The sequence below is a fragment of the Glossina fuscipes genome, unplaced genomic scaffold (genome assembly GCF_014805625.2).
Source record: "Glossina fuscipes isolate IAEA_lab_2018 unplaced genomic scaffold, Yale_Gfus_2 0, whole genome shotgun sequence".
NCBI lineage: Eukaryota > Metazoa > Arthropoda > Insecta > Diptera > Glossinidae > Glossina > Glossina fuscipes.
Window position 1 is genome coordinate 29465607 of NW_023998414.1, and position 25359 is coordinate 29490965.

At 33.7% G+C, this 25359-nt stretch overlaps 2 protein-coding genes across 2 annotated transcripts in view; one reads left to right on the forward strand and one right to left on the reverse strand.

The window, feature by feature from the left end:
- Nucleotides 1-4727, forward strand: part of LOC119635126 (galactokinase-like) — a 47559-nt gene extending 42832 nt beyond the window's left edge. Inside the window, exon 8 of the mRNA XM_038029720.1 lies at nucleotides 4389-4727. Coding sequence (XP_037885648.1) covers nucleotides 4389-4685 — 297 coding nt within the window. The 3' untranslated portion in view covers nucleotides 4686-4727. The remainder of the gene's footprint in view (nucleotides 1-4388) is intronic.
- On the reverse strand, nucleotides 1094-1858 carry LOC119635134. Its single transcript, XM_038029734.1, has one exon. It carries the CDS (start codon nucleotides 1794-1796, stop codon nucleotides 1428-1430), a length of 369 nt encoding a protein of 122 aa, XP_037885662.1. The 5' UTR covers nucleotides 1797-1858; the 3' UTR covers nucleotides 1094-1427.
- Nucleotides 4728-25359: the final 20632 nt, after the last annotated feature.

The window sequence follows — 25359 nt, forward strand, 5'->3', positions numbered from 1 at the left end:
ATTTTAATCCGTTCACACGCGTATATTTAAAATGTATAAAAATTAAGGCTCATAATTTAAAATTGATGATCGCCTATAAAGAAAGAAGATATCATTTACATAATACGGCACTCAATAAGTTCGCGGGACGACAAATAAATGTTACAATTATTGCTAAGTTCATATTAGTGTGCATTTCGTGTATCGAGTCTCTGAAACAAGTGCCACTTGTTAGCTAATGGTCGGAATGTTACAAAATTTTGATATACGTCTCGTTTCAAGATTGCTACTATCTGAAAATGATATGGATTCGTCAATAGCCATTCTACATTCTACAACTGCATACTAGCCTATGAATCTATTGGGTGGTTTGCTACACATTCTAAGTTGAATAGTATATGGATTCGTAATCGTCGAGACTGACACATTGACATCGCTTGGTGGAACAAATACCCGTCATTTTTAGAAAGTGTCAACTTTAAGAATAGGAATTTTTTGTTATGACTAAAATACAATTTGTCGTCGATATGTTGACTTTAAACGAGAATTTTGCGGATACAGTTGCTGTTGAATGCGGTCGACAATCAAAAAACTTTTGTTGATTATACGAGAAAACATTATAAAAATTGAAATGTAAATTTTTTTTCTTGGTTATTGGTAATTAAAATGGCAAAGGATGGCACAAGTCCCAAAAATATCGAAAGGCATTACATTCACAATTTTGTTTACAAAATCGCGCATGAATCGAATATACCTCCTCAGAAGTTGATTGCCTGAACTAAAGTTCAGCAGGAGCTCCATGCACCTTATTCGCCTGACCTGGTGTAGAGTGGTTATTGTATATGCGCAAAGGAAGCTCCAGAGAAAAGAATTAAGAAAATGGCAACGATGTTCACTAGCTTCTAATATTAAAAATTTCGGGGAAAGTAGTTGACTGTCGAAGTTCCGAACAGTGTACACGTCCTTACGAAAAGCATAAAGCATGAAAATTTCTTTTAGGTATAAAGCGGTAACCATGCAGCCAAGACATAGCACCGTCTTGTTAGCATTCAGCGATAATCTTAGATATTATTAACACAATTCGAAAAGAGTTGGCAGAGTTTGTTTATCCATGCCCACATGGAATGTGGAATAAAGAATTCTTGGCCTAGCATGAAGATAATCAGTAGATGATTATCAACTATTTTTTTTTTTTTATCACTGGTTCCTATATATGTAAACCAATATTTCCGCAGGCCAGTAACAATTTAGCAAGCAAAGCTTTAGAGAATAAACACCAGAAGACGAAGGTGCCATCAGGTGGCATTCTTATCGAATTCTTCTTACATAGAATCCTGAAAGAAGAAGAAAATTTGACGAAATTTCTTTAAGATAACTAATGAAATAGGAATGAAATAATAAAAGAAAAAGTATTTGCCAGGAACTTGCGTCTATTGATAAAACAAAACTTAATGACCACAAAATAAAATGACCACACAATCGTCCTTTTGGAATCCCATATCCTCAACATCCACATCTTCAATTTCATGCCGAAAACACTTCGTATGCACGTTTCTGTAGCGATCAAAATTGACAGTTGCTGCCTGGCCTGGACTCTGGCCATTTTCAAGAACGTACGGGCTTGTCACACCTACATGCCATACCATGCACTGATTGTTTAGGAATGTAACGGTTTTTAGCCAGTTACTTGTGGACAACTTGCTGCGACAGATGCGACAATCTTGCTTATTGACATATACATCAAGCGAAAAATGTGTCTCATCACTGAAGAATATTCGATGCGAAAAAACGTCGCCCAAACGCTGTTGTTCAAGCATCCAAGCAACGTGTCTTCTACGAATTGCATGGTCCGTCCGTTTCAGTTCGTATGTTAACTAAATTTTGTCATGCGCCAAATGTTGTCGCACGCTCTGCTATATATTTTGGATCTTCTTGAGCACTCTCACTAACAGCACCAGTATTTTCGGTCAAGCATGCGTTTCGATGATGTCACGGTCTCAGCAAATTTGTTATACACCAAGTTTCTTCCAAATTGATCACAGTTTTGTCTATAACGCGATCGCATGGACGACCATGTCGACCATTATCTGCTCGTAATGCGTACGAAAACGTAGCCACTATGGAATCGGACTTTTCGTAGTAAGTTTTTACAATTACAACACGTTCAGTAATTGTTATACGATCCACATTGTACAATTATTGGACATTGCACTAAACATATGCTACCTTGGATAGTAGCTCTGTATTACCATGACCCCACGAAATGGAAAATTCTATATAATGAACTTTTCAATATGCTTTAAGGATACATGTGAAAGGGGCGATTAACTTACAATTTACATTAAATAAATTCGATTTTACTAATTGGCGAGCCAAAAGGAACAAAGAGGAAAAAAAGCTTGTCCATGTATAATCCAGGAATGTTCAAAAGTAGTGAGCATCATTACTGAGTCATTGTCACACCGTTATTTAACACCGTATGCTATTTAACTGCAAGATACGACTATTTTAGTTAATCGTATTATTCCCGTATGACATCGATAATCACATGTACACTCCGATATTTGAGATATTGGAATTTTGTAAGTGCATAGAAAGTTCATTCTAAATATAGTTGAAATATCTGTCGATTGAACTATCGATTGACGAGGTGTAAGTTGTGAAGTTATATGAAATAGTAAAGCAGTGGACTTTGTTCTCAACAAGCTTGTCGCACAATGCTCTCATCATTTTTAACATTTCGATTGCATTGACACCTATTAAACTTAACCTAGATTAGATGTCAAAATTAACAGTTATGGGCTTTTGTACTATAAATAAGGTAAGCGTTTACTTGCAGAGAATGCTAATCAATGTTTCGTTCAATTTCCATCGTTAGCCACTAGTTCGCTTATATCTTTAGTTAGGTGTGAGGAGGACAACAGATCTGGCCGGTTAATCAGGTTACTAAGCGATGATCTTTCAAACGGGAAAGCATTTAATGCATTATCTCTTTAAGAGATGGCATATCCAACATAACATTTAAGCCAAATTTAGATTTTATCAATGAATAGGGCCATGACGTCGTTGCAGTTGAGCCGTTGATATTTAAATGGGAATATCAAATAAGTCCATATTGGATTATCCTGCAAATTAATTTCTTGTTGTTTTTTTGTTCAAAAATGAAATCTGATTAACGGTAGAACATCGTATTGCCATTATGCGCCTGTACGATAATATATAAATCAATAGATGCGAAATGTCTGCAGGATTGAATTGAAAAAACGCTAGAAAATGTAAAATTTTGCAATAAAAAATAAATAAAATATAAATGCAAAACATCGCTGGCTAAGTGGCTGCATGCATATGTGCATATGTTCGCGTATAGTATTTTAGTAAAGTAGAGTATAACATATGCATGTGTGCGAGGATTTTATGGTCTAGTATTTAAGCCATGAAATTATTATGTTTAGTGTAAAAACCATTAACTTAGTGTGACTGTACAATTATTTAAAAAAAAAAAAAAAAAAAAAAAAAAAAAAAAAAAAAAAAAAAAAAAAGAACAACTTTCTGTTATTGGTGGTCTCAATACCATAAGAAAAGGAATAAAGAAAGAAATGTGAATTTATAAAGCGACTAAGGGAGGTTGAGTGAGTTGGGCTAAGGCGGACGTTAAAGTAGATTTATAATTTTCGCAATATTAAAGGCCACATGCTGTGAGTTTTGTTTACAGCCACGCTTACAGACCACTGTCTGCAAGTATAATCTAAATAAAACAAAAGAATGAAAAGCTTATATCTGACCTAAAACGAATTTAATACACTCCGCAATTGCTGAGTGGAAATGCTTCGTATAATTATGAAAGCGCACACACATATGGATAACAAAGAGATGGTAGTGGACTCGGAATAGCAGACTGTCTCGACACTTACTCGCTCTAATTAAAAGTAGACAGTAGAATACTTTGTTATATCTTCGGTGGCTATAAATGAACGAATAGTATAACTGCGTTAGCATGCCGCGGACTCTTGATGCCGGATTTGTAAAAGGAGATAAAAGCACATACCACACACCATTGACAATATCTGTTAAATGTATACGCGTAAAGTACGTGCCCCCCACAAAACACCCACTCAAACACTTGCATTCTCATATTTATAAAGCAGCAAAATTATTTGTTGTTGTATGTATGTTCGTTAAGTGAGTTTTTCATAAGTATTCTGTATATAGTTTTTAATATAAATTAAGTTTGCATTGTGCAAACTTTTTTGCACTTACATGTGTTTTATGTTTTATATATATTTTCTTGTTTTCATATCGTTTCCCTCCTTTTATTTCTTTAAATACAACCTATGATATGTATGTGTGTATATATGTATAATATCTATGTAATATATGTTACATTTTTGTTTCCCTTTTCTTCTATACAGATGGGTGAACTAATGACAAAGTCACATATGTCACTACGTGATGATTTTCAAGTGTCGTGTCCGGAACTGGATGTACTCGTTGATGCGGCCATTAATTGTCCTGGTGTGTTGGGATCACGTATGACGGGCGGTGGTTTCGGTGGCTGCACAGTAACACTCGTACAACGCAATGCTCTTGATAATGTTATTACCGCAATATATGAGAATTTCATCAAGAAATTTAATAAAAACGCTGCCGAACGTATCGAATTTTATATTTGTACACCAAGCGAAGGAGCCAAAAAATTGTCATTATAATGAAAAGCTGACAAAAGTGCAGTAAAAGAAAAATAAATGAAAAAGAGAATAAGCGAAAAAGACATACAAAGGAAATAATTTTTATATTATAAGAGAACAATAAAACGAATAATGAAGTGCAGTAATTAAAAGTTATACACATATCTAGATGAACATACAATTGCTTATTGACGAAAGAAATAAAGAAAACGTAAAAAATTTTATATTTTTCTCTTAATTTTACTTTAAGCTTGGCTTCGTCATCAATTAAGGACGTAATTTCTCTCTTCCACAATTAATATAACAAATAATTGAAAACGCAACAAATTTTCTTTAATTATTGTTAAAAGAAGAAAAAAAAAAAAACCAAATCATTGCTTACGCTATTGCATTGAGTTGATTGGAAAACAATTTTTTTACAGTCTGGCCTAATACCGGAGCAAAATATCGTTATCCGAGTTATATGCATTTTCATTAATATATTCTCCACTCAGCTGCGGTGATCAAGTGCCTTTTTTGGTCTCACTTGTAGCAAGCATCCAGTGATGGGCAACACTTTCAACAAGCGATTTACGTTGAATCTATGCATACCTCCGTGAGACTCTTTACGAAAGTAGCCATCGGACCGTGAAATCCCTTAGTTTTCATGCATTTCGCTTTTTGATTCCTGAAACGGAGAAATACGTCTCGCTTCTAACGGATATGGTTGGCAATTTGCAAACTTTCGCTTCAAGGATTTCGTTCAATAAAATGCAACGATGACACCAGTTAAGCACCATTAAAAAAAGACTTATTTTTGGCATTTTTTTTTTTTTTTTTTTTTTTTTTTTGGATGGAACCGAAACCAACAACATTTTTTGAAACACATATACAAAAAAATGTCAATATCGAAACCATTCTCGGGACGGTCTGCGCAGCATAGTGTAACTGGGACAAATTTCAAACTAAAAGAAAAAATATTAATTATATCTGTACATAGGGGACTCTAAAAAGACCGAATTTTATGTGAATGATAAATATTTGAATGAATTTGTTCAAAGCACACAAAATATTTTTAATATATCGATAGAATCCATATATTTTGATAGAAAATGTTCGTCTAAATTATACCAAGTAAGAAAATTATTTTTGGTCGTGACCGAACCTATTATACCCGCTGTCGTGATCCTAAAAATAGTAAAAGAATTTAATTTTCATACTCTACAATATTGGGTGGTCGCGGTTGATTTTGTCTATTCTCAGAATAAAAGTGAAAATTTGTATTGGTGTATGTAGTGTGGAAGTAAAAAACACAGAAAGCAAATGCGTTCACAGTTTTTGTCACATAGATGTGTGGGCATTGTAGGCGTGCTCATTGAAATTTTTGGATCATTTTTAAATTCTTTTGCGAGTTTGTTGGCGAGATTTTTGCGCACGGAAGTACACTACACAGATGCGCAGACGGACAGATGGACAGATAAACGGGCTGAAATGTTTAGGTGCATTCCAAATTTGAAAGCGGCCAAGAATTAATATACTTAAAGTGGCCTTGAAGCATCCTTCTGTGCGTTACAAAGGCTTTGAAAAAAAAAATAATGGAATTATGACACACTATAAAATTGACTAGGCCTGGGCGATCATTTCCCAACATCGTCTGTAAAATACTTTTGCAGTTATGTGGCGTAGTCTACGAGTAATGAGCAAAAAAGCAATTTTTTTATTCTTTTTCAAAAACGAGCGAAATCGTCACTTTTCATAGTAAGTGTCCTTTGACCGATTTTATCCATTTTCAATGTCAACTTTAGTGCAAGAGATTTGAATATTTCAGACGAGTCGATAGATTGATCTTTCCCGCCAGGAGAATGTTTACAATAGACGTGGCACAGACGGACAAGTGGACATGCTTAAATCGATTCAGAATTTGATGCCGCTGAAGAATATATATACTTGGTGGGAGGCGATGGGTATAAAAAATTCGAATGAAAGATATGAAAATTGTAGAAGTTGTTTAATGGGACGTTTCGAAAGCACATGTTCCGAGGAGCAAGGCCTTCAAAGTTTCGAAATGTGTTAAACTATGTTGTACTATTTTTTTTTTTTTTTTTTTTTTTTTTTTTTCATTAATTTGCAATTCTAGATAGAATTCCATGACTGTAAAACTGGCCTCTTGTGTTAATACCGCAAAAATTTGCCATGCTATGGCGTGCCAATTTGGCTGTATGTGTCAAAGGCAATGTTGCCCGTTTTACATTTTACATGTGTAACGATGTATATGTTAGAGAGAATGTCAAGAAAATTTATAATTCTATAGACGAATTCATAATTAACAGCAACATCTGCATCACACATCATGGCAGTATAACTTGTTTCTTTCGAATCACTTTCGGCCTCATATCTATTCAACAGACATCTCAACGATTTGTGACGCGATGCTTTCTTGTCCTTGTTACAAATGAATTGTTAAAAATTTCAATCACATGCAAAAATCGTGATTTCGAGCCAAGAACTTGTGCCCCTTTTTTCTGCACGCATTAACGCCCTACTAACGTATTTTTTTCTATTCGAAATGCTTTTAAATGAACATAAATCCCTTCTAAAGTACATATGCTTAAGGATAAACAATTCCCAGCAGGGATTCATTTGACACAGGAAAACTTTTGGGGCGGCTTTGACACATTATTAAAGGTTTCAAGGCATTTACACAGCTAAAAAAAAAAAAAAAATTAATTTTCTGAAAAAATGTAGAGTTTTGTCAATTCCTTGAACTCCCTAAAATCAACCTACGACTGGTATTTGACGTTTACAGCAAAGCAATTCACTGTTTACCCTTTTTTTTCTCTATACACTTTTGCCTTTTGAAACAAATACTATTACCTCTCCTAAGATTTGCTTAAGAGCAATAATAATTAGGAGGGAATAAAATTTGCTTGCGATCAAAGTGAAATTCCGAAATGACTTAATTATATCGCAGTTTTCGTATTTGAGTTCAAAAATGGGAATTGAGATTTAATGACTAGGAACGTTTTTGAATACAAATTCAGATAATGTCACAAACAAGCAAGTCAGAGACCAAATCTTATATACCTGCCATGTTCATATATATATATATAATAGAACGTCGAGGCTTGTAAAAAAGCTGAGAGAATTTCATTCTTACTGCGGACGCGGGTACGAAACCTAACCGTATTGAATATTAGTTTCAAATTGCGTAAAACATATATCAGTTTTTTTTTTTTTTTTGATCGCTTACTTTTAGGTTAGAATTATTAAAAAATGATAACAACTCTTTAATCAATATGTATAGTTGTTTCCAACAAATCCCGTTACATCTTGTATCGGTTTTAGTCATCCTTGCGCGCTTAATGAATATATTTTCTTTTTATCTTTGTGTTTAATAAATAAATGAAGAAGAAATTGTTTAAATTCGGATGGGTACACCTTAGGACGTCCAATACGCAATCGAAAGGCACAAGTTCAATCCCGGTTGCGGTAAATCATAAATGGTACGTTAGTACATATGTGATAACATTCCATTATATGGATATGTAATTGGCGTTGTTTATCACGTATTGTTTATGTTTGCCGAAACATACTCACATCCGTGCTCGATGCAATAAGTGTTGATGAACTACTTGTCCTTTTCGTTTTTTTTTTTTTTTTTCCATTCCTCCTGTTGTTATTTTTGATTTGAATATTTCTAGAAATATGCCCAAAATCTACACAACTACAATTCCGGAGTGGTTTTTTGTTCTCTTCCTCGTAATTTTTCGTATACAAGAGCAGGTTTTCTTTTGATTCAAAATCATCCAAGTATCCAACTTTCCAATTAGCCTAAATGATGCCTTGAGCGCGTCATTTATATTAAGTGTTTCGTTCCTAACTTTCAAGGTAATCATCACCAATTCGTTCACCTAATCTTGGACTGAGCTATAATTCTTCAGTTTTATGTTAACCAAATACTTGAGTAATTTCACTTTTGTCATAACCATTCATTGTGAGAAGGCAAAATGTCTACAATGCTGTGGTCGCGACGAATACCATATATACTCGATTTGCGAAGGGTGGAATGGCGTATAGAAGTGGCAACATTTGGACAGACAAATAGGATATGATTAGGAGATTGTAAGATTCTACATGTGCATAAAGGGCTATTTACGATTTTAATTTTGAATACATGATCATAACACCTCGTGCGATTCGACATCAGCCTGCTAATAAGGCAAACAGTGCCACGTCTAGGTTCGCAATTGGCAAACCAAGAAGCTTTACTTATTTGTGGAAATAAAGAGTATAAGTGACGACCATAAGGTGAATTCTTCCATCGCTGTTGTCAAGACAAGTATGGAATGTTTTTGGTTGATTGCCCTAAAATTTGCCGAAATCAGAGCCTGATCATTAAAATGAGTTGGTCTAAAAGATGCAATTTTACCCACAATCGTATCACAAATTTTGTCAAATCAAATTTGAAAATCAACAAAAGCTGTCTTTATATATATATATATATATATATCTATATATATGTATGTAGTAGGAATATAGCTAAGTTACGATAAAAATTCTTAATATTAGTGCCATTAACTTGAAATCTTACTACATTTTTTACGATAACAAATATTGTCATGAATTCAGTATTGAGTAGTGAATGTGAAGAAGGTCCAGGCGATAATCCATGCATATATCTACAACATAAAATGCTTGTGAAAATTTTTATATCGCAACACACATATAGCTTTTACAGCCACTTAAAACAAAAAAAGCATTAAAAAAATGAACAGAGGAATTGCGCAATTGATTATGTAATATATTATGCTTTTAAGCTCATTAACGGACGAGACAGAAAGATCATGTAATTAATAGCAATCGTTGAATGTTCTACAAATTACATGAAACGGATTAAGCAAGTCGTAATAAGTGCGGCATTATGATAACTTCATTTAATTAATAAGATTGTATGAAGAAGCAGAGGGGAGAAATATTACCTCCCAATTATCTGATATAGCGATAGCGAATAGGGACATTTCACGTCTTTCGTCAAGCGTAGATAAGCCAATAAATTTCATCGTGTTTTCATGTAAATTTAATTTCATTAAACAAATCATTAACACCCGAGATATATATTTTCCACGATATGTTGAGTATCGCGACAGTACTTGAGCAATAGACGGAATATTTAATGAATGGTAGGATTTTTCAAAATATTTTACAAAAACGACGGATAACAAAGACGTGTCTGAAAACTCGAAAGAAATCCTCACAATTTTTAAGAAGCCTGCCTAGGATTGTTAAGTAGTTCAACTTTAATCGAATGAATGAACTTGGAGTAACTAGTTTCTACAGTGTAGAGCACAGCGTCTTTAAATCCCATAACAAACCAATGCGTTTAAATATTTACAATAGTCTGCCAGAAAAGGTATTTAATGGAAGTATTGCTAGGCATTAAGGAAACCTAAATAGAAATAGCGACACATGGAATCCATCTACATCCTTGTAGTTTGAATTTCAGGTAAGTTTTTAATTTATTACAAACAATTTTATAAAGATACATAAGCCCAAAGACACTGTTGAGCTACACAAATCGTTGGATGGCAGCAACGGCTGTGTGAATATTTTCAGTGTAAAACGTAGAGCTTAGTCTGATGCGTAGATAAATTAGGCTCACAATAAAAGATTGATCGAGAAGTTTCATCATTTGTTTTATGACAAATGCACTGAAGGCTGTACAATGACCAATGTCATTATTAAAACCCCATTGAGTTATTGAGAAGATTAACTTCATCGAGGACTAATAGTTTTTCGCAAGGTTGGACCCAAATTGGAATATATTTGATTAGAGATGAATGCTCCAAGTGCACTGCTATAATAGGCGAGGGATGAACATAAAAGCGCGCTATATATAGATTGTAGCTATGAAATCTTAATTTCTTTATTTTGGATTTTTTCATTTGTAAATATGTATAAATATCACTATCTCCAAAATCGTCGGTCTAATTGAAGTTTCAGTGGATACTGCAACATGAAACTCAGAGTGGTTGCAGTTAGCAGACTTATTATGAAGTAGTGGTCGATAAAGTATAGATTTTTCAATATTGTATAGACTACTCTCACATAATGGCCTAACAGCTTTTGAACATGAAAGCATTGTTTTAATAATCTGCCACACCTAGCACACCTAGCTTTGCCGAACAAAAGTCGTTACAACGATCATTTTAAATGATGAAGTATTCTTTTAATATGAAGAATTTGGATTTGAAGATGTCGCATTTCTGCAAGCATTCCGCAACGATGGTAGGCAATCATAAAAAAGTGAGATAATTATGATTTCCGCCCTTCGTCTCTCCGTTATATAGTCCGATCTCCTTTGGAGCTCGACTTTTTAGTCGAGTGTTAGGCGATGTAAGATGCGTCTGGTTAAATAAGAGAGAAATATCAGGCATTGTTAAATTCTATAGAGCCAGTGATGCCGCTAGATCGATAGGCGGCGTCATGATAATCTGGAATAATGGGTTCGCTACCTTGCACTAGTCGCTGTGGTTGACTTAACTTTTAGAGAAATTCTATTCTTTGACTTCACTCTTACCTTCATTTCCACAGCTTGCTATACAAGTGAATTTATTTATTCAAGATTATGATAACCAACTGTCAACATGGAAAAGGTTTCATTCATCATGTTTATAAGAAGAGTAATTGAAATAATTGGCATAAATAACTCTTTGCGATTAGAAAACATTTGCCAGACATCAATGGATCCTTAAGAAATCTACTCCCGCAAATTGGCAAAACCTTTCCGATAATCGAAGACTCTATCACGTGCGGTCACCGCAACAACAATTCGTTACACTTTGTTGCTATTATTTAATAGGTGCGAATAAAAAAAAGCTACTATTCGTTGCATTTAATGTAAAAATAATATACAATGTGATTAAGGTCAGCGGCTCGGATAAAAACGAACATTTTTATCTCGAATCACGGTTTTCTACTGTATGTAGTAATATGTATCGAGTAGTACATATCTCAGGTATATATTCCTGGGCCAACGGCTGATGTGTGACGATGTACGGACTTGTCGAGATACCAAACCATTTATATGTATACGGTTTGATGGCAAAATGTTAAAGCAAAGTGAACCGTGTATTGCTACTAATTTCGTGGCCATTAAAGCTCGCAATCATGCGATGGCTACATTTTCAATACAATCAAGATGAATGAAGTCATACGATAAAACAAACGGGATACGTATACCGTAAAAAAATGTTGATCTGTACGAAGGAAATGTGTGGTGGCACCTTAATAAGTTCGCCATAGTATGTATATAGAACACAGCGATAAACAATTTGATAAATGTGGTTTAACTACAACTTTTATTATGACGCATCTAAAAAGTGTGCCAAAAATAATTAAAATGAAAACGAATGCAAAAAATAGCTTAAAATTTCAATTAATATATAAATTATTAGTAATCTATCAGTGATTTATAGAAATCGTTTAAAATTTGATGCGAATACAATTTCAATTAAAGCTCGATTATGTGAATGAAAATGTATACGAGTTGATGGATATAAAATTTGATAACGAAATGCAGATCTATTCTAGCACTGACATTATAATTTAATTCATTGTTTTTGTTTTGCTATTCAAAATTATTTGCCGAACTCGCAAGAAGACAACAAAACTCTGCTTGTATTGAGGTTCATACTATACTTGATTATTTTATTTAATTTATTTAATTGTAAGTTTATGATATGCAAGGACACCTAGCGGGACGATTAGTAAAGACACTAATAAACAAATATGTTAGATTACACATACGTCGCCTTAGCAAATTTTGACTGCCTTTCAAGAGGAACAGAATTTCGTTAAGCGATTTTTTGCATTTTTTTTTTTTTTCTTCAACAAAAAAAATTATTGGAAAATTTTTGTTAATATTGTCAATGACAAAAAAAAAAAAAAAAAAAAACAGGAAAGGAAAGTTGTATTCGATTTAAGACGACCTTTGAACAATTGACATTTCAAGTGAGTGCATCAAGCTTTGCAATATTTTTTGTTAACATCACGATTTATGATCCAAAGTTGGTTAATCGGATCTGCTGTCTGATATCAAGTTAGCAGATAATTCTAGTAAAATGTTTACAGCAAATTTTGTATAATTGTTTGGTATAGATTATTGATTATTACTGACTGACTGACTATTAATGTAATGGTTTCGATCTTTTAAATTTTTACAAATTTCCGATCTTCATGCATCGATTTATTTACTTTACATAGTCGTAGGAAATGCATATCTTAAGGTATACCAAACGAAACAAAAAGTGTAGTATACTTCAACATTATATTCATAGACATAATAAGCTTATAGCTGAGTCCCAATATTCGGTTTAAAATTAAAAAAAAAAAAAAAAAAAGCTTCACGAAAGCACTGAAAATACTGATTTATATATAACACATGTGATGAAAAATCACATTTGATTACATTAAGGATTAAATGTGGACAATAAAAACTGAGTGAAAAAAGATGAAACAACCAAACAACAAATGCACAGAACATACATATGGATATCACAAGTAAATCCCAGCACAGAAACTATATTATTAACAGCACGAATATATGGAGGAGTAGAAATCGGATTGTGTCAACTGACATGCCGCAATCAACAAAACATACGTGGATATGGGACTGTTGCCATAAGTTACTTCGCATGGCAAGGTTGCAAAAAAAAAAAAAAAAAAAAAAAAAAAAAAAACGAGAAAAAAGACAAAGCAAAAAAAATATATGCGAAAAAATTTGTTTGGAAAACGTAAAACCAGACCAGAGGGAAAAAAGATAACAAAGCACGGCAAACTCTTGATAAATTCACTGATTGCGATGAATTATGGACCATCTAAGCATAATACATACGTAGTAAGAAGTAGAAAGAAGAGATGAATTATTTATAATAAAAACTTAATGTACGTACGTACGCTCAAAATGAATCAATTTTTTTTTTTTCTTTTCTTTTCTCTCTATTCTTTTAGATAAAAAAAAAAAAAAAAAAAAGTTTGGTTGCTATTGATAATTGTTTAAAGCTTAAAGCCTTAAAAGAATAAAATATCTATAAGAGTAGCATGGGATAACTCTCGGGCTAACTACTCTACAGACGTGTTATCAATCACATTACTCGGGCGTGTAGACCTCAAAAAGTTATCGTTTTGGCTTAACTAATAATACTGCCTTGTGATCGTAGTAACAACTTGTGCTTACACTTTATTTAACCGGATTACGTAAAGCAAACTACTTTTCTAAATACTATGATATGGGGAATGCGCTGATGGCGCTGACTTCATTGGCAGTTTATCAGGCAGTTGTAAAAAAGAACGGATGAAATAAAGTATTGCGTTGACACGAAAATTGCTTCTTTTTTTTCTAATCAGGTGATAAAGAGTTAAAACAGTTCATAAACCTTCTACCTTTTTTAGTTAATTCGAAAAGTAATATCTGCGCTTGAAGATGAATTTGAACTATTAAGAGTCGCGGAAAGCTGCAGCTCCTTCCACTGCAATCTGTTTATAAAACTTGACAATCTTCTCAACTTTCCTTTTCACCGACTTCTCATTATTAGGAACGAACATCTTATTTACGAAACTGATTCTCTTTGTCATTTATTCTTGGTATTTGAAGAATGCTTCTGTCCGTGCCGTTTTGAAAACACATGTGTACCATTTTGTTGGGATATATAAATAATATAATTCAATGTAAGATGAACATTCTCCAGAGAAGGTAGCCAAACATTTTACCTTAGGAAGACTTGAACATCAACTTAGATATCATAGCTAATTAAAAAAATATATTTCGATTGGGTAGATTAGTCGTATATCGTATATGTACATAAGACAATTACATTGTTCTAGTTACAATATGGAACTAACTTTAGAGCAATGTATAGCGCATTTATAAATACAACGAGATTATCAATTTCATTTTTGATTGGCTCTTGATCACTTTCGATTTCGTTGACCGCGACCAAAGATAATTAATTACTCTCTCGACAACTTTTGAGAGAGAAAGTGTGAAAAGATAAATATTAAAATTTGAAGTACGTATGGATTGATTATCGGTTCACCTATCTCGATGCCTCTCCTTTTTTTATACATTTGATTGTTGACACTGCAATTTTCCGTCTATGGATTAAAAATACATCTCTTTACCTTTGATCTGTTTATGGAACTCTCACTCATATTCTCATTCATTTGTTCCGCTCGCAATTGCTCGTACTTTTTGCTTCTCCTTCGCGAATGATTAATCAATGTACAAGTGCTTTTTACTAATCACTTATCAGCGAGCGTTCGTCAGCTGAGCCGTATAATTGAAAGTGGAGCAAGTCCAACGGTTTGTATTTCAGCAAATTTATATAAAGCTTTTTGAAGTTATTCGTCTTATGGGCTTTCTCTTTTGTCTCTATCTAGCTTGTTTCTCTACGAGGAGCTGGCTCGCGGACGCTTACGTGATGACTGCAAGGGAATTTCGTCTACCGCGATGATTGATTTACTCTGCGCTTTTGTTGTTTTCCACTTCAGGTGAAATTTTACCAGCCCTCGACTTAATCTGCGCAATTGTTAAATATTTCATCGTCTCGCCACTGGCAGAGAACTTCGCCTTTTCTATTAAATTATTTATTTCCTTCGCTTCGATCATGAATGTGTGTTTGGTTGTGGTTAGCAATCCTTATCTATTTTCAAGCGAACATTTCCATCCAGTGTTCACACTGCTGACTTGGATTACACTCAATCAAGCTGATGTGAATGTGTTTTGCACAAGAGGAGTACGCGTAGAACCGAAGACATTGTCTCTTCAGTCAATTCTATAAAATTTAAAAAGTTTGATCTATTGTTCAAGGTTTCTTTACTAGGTTTTCCCCCATTAGTTCTATTCATTGATAGAAAAGGGAAAAGATCTGCAAAAACGAAGATCGTGTAGGTTTCAACGAAGAGTAGATTTTGTTACCTTAGTACGGAGCTAAAAGCTTTGCCTGGAACATCCGATAAACAAATTAATTTTGCTTTGGAAACTTCGATGCCGTGAATATATTGGACATCTAGTGTTCGTTTTTGCACTTTAATTGAAATCTACCTACGGGATTTGGAGTAGACATGAGTCTATGTATTAATCAGCTTGTCTTGTAACAGATACATATCTCGTATCAATTATAGAGAAAAACTATTTCAGTTTATTTGATTTCAATGGTTCTAGGTGGAGAAAAACCGTGCATGATACTGATTGCCATTGTACGTGTCTCAGAAGTGTGAAGTTAAAGAAAAAACAGCCTTTCCCTTTTTCTCTCTTTCACACCAAATTTTTCGCCTAAGCAGTTAAAGGTAGAGACTGAAGATTCTGCAAAGGGATACTTTCTCAATTTATTATTTTCCTTCTATATGTTTCAAGTTTAAAAACGAAGTTCATTTACTGAACCAATTTGCTTAGATTATTGGCTGCCTATGTTGGTTTCCCATAATTAATTAAATAAAATGCCACGCCTGTAAATCTGTTTTAGGTAGTGTTTCTCTTATAAAACGAATTAAATATGATAGGCAATCGTTGGATATAATCCTTAGTGAAACACACAAATTAGGCTCAATATAGAATTGTTTCTTTAAAAATATTTTCCATTTTTCTTTGCTATATTTTACTGCCCATATCCGGAGATAAATTTATATATTAAATAAATAGTTTGCAGATGAGTTTGCTTAAGATAAAATCTCTCCAACCTTTTTCATGTTAAACGTCCAGAAAAATTAACTGTTGACAAAGCGTTGCAACTGCAATACACAACCACAAAAATAGTAATATTTAACTATATATATATATATATATATATATATGTACATGATAGCAACAATATCAGATCATGTATTAGACATCTGTGTTGATGTGTCCATATAGATGTGAATATGCGGATAGATGTGTGTGCAATGTGTTAAAGTATTTTGGTCAAAGTAAAAGAAGCAAACATATTGTTTTGTGTGTTCTTAAGGGTATGTAACAACATAACTGGCAGTTATTGTGAAAGAAATAACCGGAGTAGGTGGAGCTTTGTATGTTTTCAAAATCAACATCAAATGTTGGTAAATTCTTGATATGTGGTCGGTATTGTTACGGTCAATTTTCTCTGTTTATGTTAACCAACAACAGTTAAGAAAGCAACAACAACAAAAAAAAAAGAAAAAACAAAAAACAATAAAAACGAAAAAAAAAAACGAAGGAAATCTTATCTGTTGATAAATTACAGTAAAAAGAAGATTGAAAATTGAAAAAAGCAACAAGAGCTCGAAAGCAGTGAACAATGTGCCAAAAACAAAACGGGAAGAACCAACAATGGGAGCACAACAAACAACGTGTTAGAGTGCAAGGACAAGGCAAGCAAGAAAAAAATAAGAAAAAGAAAAGAGCAACAAACGATAAGAAATTCACTTATCCAACAAACACAACACTCATGCATGACCCTTATGATGCTCTTGTTGATTTCGCGCCGTGCTGTCAACAAATTAATGTAAAACCAAAAACTTAAAAACGCATACATAACCTCAACAACAAGCGTTTAGTGACTACAATAGAGTGAAGATGCGTTCCCTGCTGCCATGTTGCATGAGGTATTTGCCACTAACAAGACAGGGATCATATATTATAATTAATATTTTATTTGTAACTGTTATGCAATACAAGCATAGAGCAGGTAAACTGCTCGGAATGAATTCGTTCACGTTTGTCGTCGGGACCCAAAATAATATTGAAACTACCGCCCATGTATATGCCAGATATAGTGGATATCAATAAAATGATCCACAGTGTTATTAACGTCGTACCGAAAGATCAGTGCAATTGTAAATATCTAAAAGGCAATCAGGTTCGGCTTATGATTAAGATAGTTGGCTTCCGCAAATATTCGTTAAGTAATTTGATTGTTATAAAATAGCTTTTCATATGTTTCCAATGAAACACGAACCTGTATACAAGGCAGTTTAGTCCATTCTACGCCTTCCGCTGACATTAAATCAGACTTGAACTTGTTAGGATATCAATTACACAATATCACTCGCAATAAGGTTCTAGTGTTCGCTGAAATTAAAAATCTTACTAGAATTAGAAGGAGATTAAGAAAAATAGGGAAACAAAACATAGAACGACAACTATTAAAAGTCGATTATTTAAGTCGAGTTACAAATAAACGAGAATAACATTTAATTGATTTGAAAAATGAAGAGCTACCATCGTTTCTAAGAAACTTATCTCCAATAAAAGATATGACGATAATAAGCATTGAAATGCTACAAACTACTGAAAAATTGCACTGAAGGGATAAAAGATTCAAATGACAAATGGCGTAAATCAGAGTGAAACAAGTCCCTCGCCTGATATCTACGACTCAACGTTTTCTTTGAACAACCGGGAAGAAGAAAGAGGAATTACAAGCAAGAGCGAAGTATCTCTTTTAAGTAAAAAAAACCTCTGGGCCGCGGTAAGATATGGGCTAAAGCAAGCTAAGGCTTGGTTTCCGAAACGGTTCATATTTTTGACTTTATCAATTTTGAGATTGAATCATTAGATCAATAGAAATGCATTGAAATAATGATGGTGTCTAAGATAGCTAGGTCTGAGAATGAAAGCAACTCTTTTAAGCCAACAAGTCTTCTCTCCAGCTTTCCGAAAATCTTTGAAAACCTACTGCTACGAATACTGCTGACAGTATTAGGCGATAATAATATAGTGCCCGAAAATCGATTTGGATTTCATCATTAGCACGGTACGCCTGAACAATGCCATCGAATCGTGAAAGAAGTAAGCAACGCGTTAGAAAATCAACAACGCTGTTCAGCATTGTTTTTACACATGAAGTAAGCTTTTGATAAACTTTGGCATCCAGGGCCGTTTTTACAGGGAAAAAGAATCTTCCTCCTCCTTTCTATCTACGCTTTCGTTCGCCTTTGAAAAGTATCAACTTTTTTAAAGTAAACGACAAGATATCAGACGTTTGTGAAATCAATGCATTACACTGTGGAGTGTATTAGGTCCTGTGCTCTGCAGTATTTTCTCGTTGGATATGCCGAGGGCTGAAAGTGTGACAGTGGTTAAATATGATGATAATGATACAGGTTGCTCGAAAAGAAACGAAAGGCTTAGCTTCAATTTTTCTTCAAACACATCTAAATAAGATCTGTATATGTCTCAAGAAATGGAGTCCATGCGTGAAAGCTGAAAAATCTACTCACACCACATTTAATTCAAAAATAGGCAATTGCCCTTTCTAAATCGTAGCTAGGCATCCGTCTAGATAGAAGACTGACATGGACAAATCACATAAAGGCAAAAAAAAAAAAAAAAAAAACGGTTTTGGAAATAAAAACAGCACGTCTGTGTTGGGTGATTGATCAAAAATATATACTAAAGTTAAGTCTTGAAAATAAGTTGCTGTTATACAAAGGACAGATGGCAACATACAGCGTCGAGGTATTGCGAGCAATTTCAACATTGAAATTCTTAAGCGCTATCAATCTAAAATGTTAAGGTTAATCACAGGAGCTACATGGTTTGCGGGGAATACCATATTCATAAGGACTTAAGCGTTTAGCTTTGTAAAAGAAGAAACTGTCAACTTAAGTGAAGAAACCGATATAGCGAATTGAAAACATCACATATCGCAGACATGCCATGAAGAAAATGAATGTAAATACAATATGTATGTATGTAGATATGTGTATAGATTGTTAAATATCGTTATAAGATTAAAATAAGGTCCATATCTATATGAAAGACAAGCATACATATTGTAAAGTTTTATTTTCCTTGGCAATTGAAACTAATGTCAACTTAAGGTTGGCCCGTTTGCTCATAATTATAATCTAGACTGCAAACAAAGGTACATAGGGAAAAAGGAAAAAAATGTTTAGAATGTAGTGGTTTTTCCTTTAATTTGATCTTAGCCTACAACATCTCTGCGATTCATGTTCCGATCTTAAGGAAAATGATTTATTTCTAATTTGATCCAAAAAATTCCGCTTTCCAATATCCTGGAAGCCATCAATTAGGCAAATGCCTTTTGAATCCCTCAAAGCTGATATTAAGAAACTAATGGTTCGAAGGTTTGCTTTCAAATAGTTTTCTTCCATGTTATGCTGAGGAGTTTTTATGGACATGAAACACTAGAGTGAGAAATATTCGTAACTTGATTGATTTCATTCACAGTCAAAATTGTCTGTCACATAAGCCGATATTATATATATATGCCGTTATTGTACGCTTAAGTCCTGTACAAAAGCAAGTCAAACCACAAGTGAAACTGTTATGAACGGATAAGGCCGACCATTATATACCCTACACCAGTTTGCTTAATACAACTATCCATTCGTTTTCGTGATAATACGCGGAAAATTATATCTTGCGTCCCTGTTAAGGCATATTATATAGCAATAGACTCAAAATGTGAACAAATTTATCCCAAATTTAGTAAAATTTATTTTTATTGTCAAAGATCTTATTATCTTTCATCGATCTTCGGCGCGTAGTGCTCAAAACTAAACTGATATAGAGACTTGCTCTTCGTAGCGGCGGTAATACGGGAGAGACTTCAAAAACTCGGCTCATCCGATCGAAATTTTTCGCACCTATTTTGTATATCAAATGTTATGTAACACTATTCCTTAGCACTTTTTGTTGATAAATTTCGAAAATTTTTTGCAAATTTTTTGCACATAATAACTTATTCAATATAAGAAGACTGTACGAAAAGCGGTCATAAAAATGATCGGAGCACATTTATTTTTAATGGTGTTCGTCCATGTGCGTCAACACATGTCAGTGTAGCAAATACTGAAAAACATATGGACAGGCATTAGATAACCAGGCAGGCGAACGGACAGACAGATCGAAATCGATTTACAAAAGGATTCTGAACCGGTTGGTATAATAAAAGACGAGTCTCTCTCAAGTACTTCTGGGTGTCCAACTTAAGTAGTATGGGGTACAGGAAGAGTTGAAATTTATTTCAAAACATTGTTACGAAAGAGTTTGTCAAGTCAAATCGACTGAAGGCCTTACATATGTACGTACCGAGGATGAAACTTTAAAATGTATTAAATTACATTGTCTTTTTTCAACTCAATAGGTTTTGTACCCCGAATTTTGCAATTAGCCCATCAGAAATAAGAGACTACCATATGCACGTGATTGTCAGTTCGCTTAGAGTGTTGCCAACAGCTGCCACGTTTGCTTCAGGACTGATGATGTCTCAAAATACAAGATCTTCGCTGTAGTTTGCTATTAAATATCATCTGTCCGCTGACTAGATATGAATGTATGATGTGATTGTAATCCAATGAAAATTTTCTCTCCTCTCATTGTAAGCTGATGATGGGTTCATAAAAAAAAAAAAAAAAAAACAAACAAACCAAAACGTGTATAGTTTCTCCTCTTGTTTTTATTTAATGTTTTTATTTATTTATTTATTTAACCGCTGAAACACTTGCTGTAATTTATACACAATGAATGTTTACATTTTTGCCATTTTATGTGCATTTTGTTGTCTCATCTGTTTAACTTCTTTTTGTCCTGCAAAGTAAATATATTTGGCTGCCGTTGTTAGCCATACCAACGCTCAACGAAAGATGAAAAGTCACTGATTTTTTTCTCCATTTTTCTTCTTTTTTTTTTATTTTTTTTCTTTTCTGATTTTTTATTTTGCTGGTTACGCCATTGTGAAAAAAGCTCATTATAATCGTATGCCCGGCTCAGTTGATGCAGGTAAAAATTACGGTATTATCTCTAAAAGAAGTATAGAATTGCTTAAGTTATATAGTCAAGTGGCTTCTTAGCCTGGCATAAAATTTGCATAAAAAGTAGGAAAAAAAAAAAAAAGCTAAAATATACCCGGTGAACAAATTGCTATTTTTGTACTAAACTTACGGAATTTATGGTTTTAATGTAAATATATATTTCACGGGGTTGTCTTTGTGCAATTTTTTGTTTCTTGAATTCAAGCCAAAACGGAAAATAGTAAAATCTTTGGCTAAGTTATATAATATTCATTTTTAAAGTTATGGGAAACGAGATCATTTGCCAGTGAAGACTTATCCATAAATATTTCGGTACAAGTAACTATAGTTGGAAACACTATCCTGTCAGCCCAGTAACTGAACTTGGAACGCGAAAACGGACTTGAAAATAATTTAAAAGACAAGAGAAAGAAAACTACAAGATATTGTGCAGTTTATTTGCATAAAAGAAAAAAGAAGTATAAAATAATTAAAACATTTAATTAGAAAATGTTCGTTATTTATTTATTTATTTTTTTTTAAATAATTAGTTGGCCATTATCAACATATTCCTTAGCGGTAATTTTATTTTGGAAATTTTAATCTTATTCTTGTTTTATGCTTCCGCAGCTACTAACGCTGCTATTAGTGGTAGCGTGGGTCTCTTCTCAACCTTGCATTACTTTTGAAATGCGTTTACGATTCATCAATCGGCTCTTTTAAGTTTTTTTTTTTTTTCACTGCAAAACTAGAGAGAGTTAATTGGATGAAAACAAAAACGCGCTGAGAGAAGAACTAAATGGCATTCTGATGCATGCATGGATGCACAGATAGAAAAGATGACATTGCAATGAGCAGAGGGGCTAGCGGCGCATACTTATGAAATATTATGACAAACGAAATGACACATTCCATCTGCGCATGCTCTACTATATTTACAACATTTGTTATATGTTTTTTTTTTATGGTTTGTCTGGCGTGCGTGCGCACTTTTAAGGCAGCGATTGTAACTTTGAAACTTTGTCCGAACGAGTGAACTTTGATTCAAATTTTTTCCCGTTCCTTTCGTAAAATCAAATTCGAATTTGAGGAAAAATCCATTCCACCGACAATTGCATTTATATGACATTTATTTGATAGAAATAGCCATGCAACTGAACAATAACAAATTGCAACAAAACATATTAAAAGCTATGTGTCGTCTAAAAAGACGTGGTGAGTCGAAAGTCTCGTTTTTGCCAACCCCCGATCTTCACTATGCCAAGGATATACACATTTTACACGCCTTTTGATGCCAGTGTTCGGAGAGAGTATAATCTGCACTAGCGAAGATAAGCAGAAGCGTAAGGAACGAATCGTAATCGATTTAAAATTCTTTACCGTCTCAAGCTATATAACTCTGAAAGATTTTGCCTATTACTTTGGGTAATGGGTTTAATCAGAATAGTAATATCGTTTAGAGATTACCTTTGCAATTGCACGGGCAAAGAAAAACAGTCAAGTTTGCATATAAGTTTGCTTCTTAACATGAAATACTACCACTTTATGAGTTTTCTTGTGTTGGCCGTTTACGTGTTATTTAATTTTCTTTTTCTTCCAAAGCGTATAAATGAATGTAACGATATATATATATATATATATATATATATATAAGTGAGTTCCTAATTAACTGTAGTACGTAAAGAATCATTTGTATTTATGTAGTAGACTCCTAGCAGCATTCCGAATATCGTTTAATTATCGTATTTTATAGCGCAATGTATGGTTGGAGTAAATTGCAAATATATATTCATTCGATATTTGGTTATATATAAGCTGTGATAGCATTTTTTAGATAGTTAATTATAAGTCCTACAGGAAGTTACGTGCTCTGCCTTGCTTATGTTGGGAAATTAGTTAATTGGGGGCGTATTTTGATTTTATATAAGTAGATCTTCAAATTTGATTTTAGATTTTATTATGGGAAAAACTTGAAACATATCTTAAAACCTTGTACTAATTGCTTTAAAAATTCGAGAAATTAGTCTATACAAATGGAGAAAGTAAAAAATCGCTTCCTCGGTTGATTAGGGGCAGGTCTCGAAAGCGCTCTTCTGGATTGTTGCAAACGATTGGCAAACAAAAATATACCTCCATTTTTCGGGTGGTGGGTGGAGAATTTGCAAACGCTCAATGGATTTTGAATTGAGATAATATACCTTTGTAAGTATACTATCAAAGACAGCTAATTAGCTCTCTTGAGCAATTGAGTTTTTATTTATCGCTTCACGTTTCCGCAAATTCATTGCGAATAAGTTTAATAATTGAATTACAGTTTTGTACGTTACGTGTAATATCACACCGAATGAAATGATGGCGCGGCATGTTGCTTTTGCATTTAAGAGACATTATGTAGATAACATAAACTTTTTTCACCTGCTGTTACCCACACATTAAAATGTATAGCTTCGCGGTTACGGTTCGCAGCTTAATTGATGCATTGCTATACCCAATATTATGACACATATTCGGGGCATAGAGGAGGAGGAATTTTACGTTTTAATGACGCGCGAAGAATGTTTCGCCGTAATTTTTGTTTTTAAGCTACCGCGTAGGGTGTGACCGCAATTTGTCCCTCAGCATACTTAAAGCTGACGTTTTTTGTTACACCTACTTTTAAGTGCTTTAGGTTTCTACGGTTAAAAGTTAATTGAAGAAGAATTTTTCTTTAAATTGCATTTAAAATAAAATTTCATGTGTAAAATGTTTAAAAGCACTGCAGAATAACTTTGCTTATCAGAAACGCAAGAATATCAATAGTAAAACGCATTTAAAGAAGTTTAAGAAGTAAAGGCAAAACAGCCTGGGAGGGATTTGAATATCGGGATATATGAAAAAGTTAGCGTTTCGGAAATGTCGTATGATTTTTAAAATGTTTTGTTCAAAGATTACATAATTGCTTGAAGTGTGTTCGTCTTTTCCGAAGACTGCTAAGGGAATGAATGGTGGCGACGTTTTTTTGTTTTTTTTGTTTCTTAACGAGAAAAACTCTTGAAACTGATGGAACAAGCACGCTGCTGCAGTTAGTATTATAACTTGAAGGAAAGCGTCTTATGTTCTTTTGAACGAATACATCAAAGAGAATTTGTTCAAAGAGTTAAAGACTGACTAAAATTCGCCTTGGAATTACCAGCTTTCTAGCACTGAGGCAATACAATTGTAAATAAAATGACGTTTCAAGCTCATGTATATCGATCATGTACGCGATCGACTGTCTACCTTAACCCCAAATATATTTCAAACTCTGCTACAATCGCAGTTTATAGATCAGTCCAAGCTGCACTACTTTTCCTTTCATATCGTATTAGGAGTGAAAATGGAAAGTTTGATAAGGATATTTTAACCAAATATATGCGCATAGATACAAAACAATCCCAAAACAATCGACAAAACAATCCCAAGTATTCGTTAGTTTTACAATCTAACTTAAGCAAGTGGGTGAGGTGAGGGAAGATGTGTGCCATTTCATCTTTGCCATTTTACCCGCATCCGGTAGATACCAAAAAATGTAGTGCGAATTTACAGAAATCTGTATGTGGCATAATCTAATAAATCATGGTCAAGATTCTGGACGCTCTGTGGTGAAAGAGAGGCACAATACTATGAAATATCGATAAAAGCGGACATCAGGTAAAAAAAAAAAGATTTCTCTGATTAGCTCGCAAACTATGCGATGAGTCGGTCTTAGAACTTGCTGTGATTTTATCATGAAATGAAAATTCGTTAAAGGCAGTCAGTACGAATCCCTCATCCAATAGGCTTTAAAAAAAGCCAAAGGAAACAGCCTTAAACAAACATTAAGGGCATTCATGAAGAAACAAATACTTTTTTTTTATGACTAACTTTCGACAAATTTTACAACAATTTATGAAAAAGTCAAAGGAACTTCTTTAAAGAATGCAAT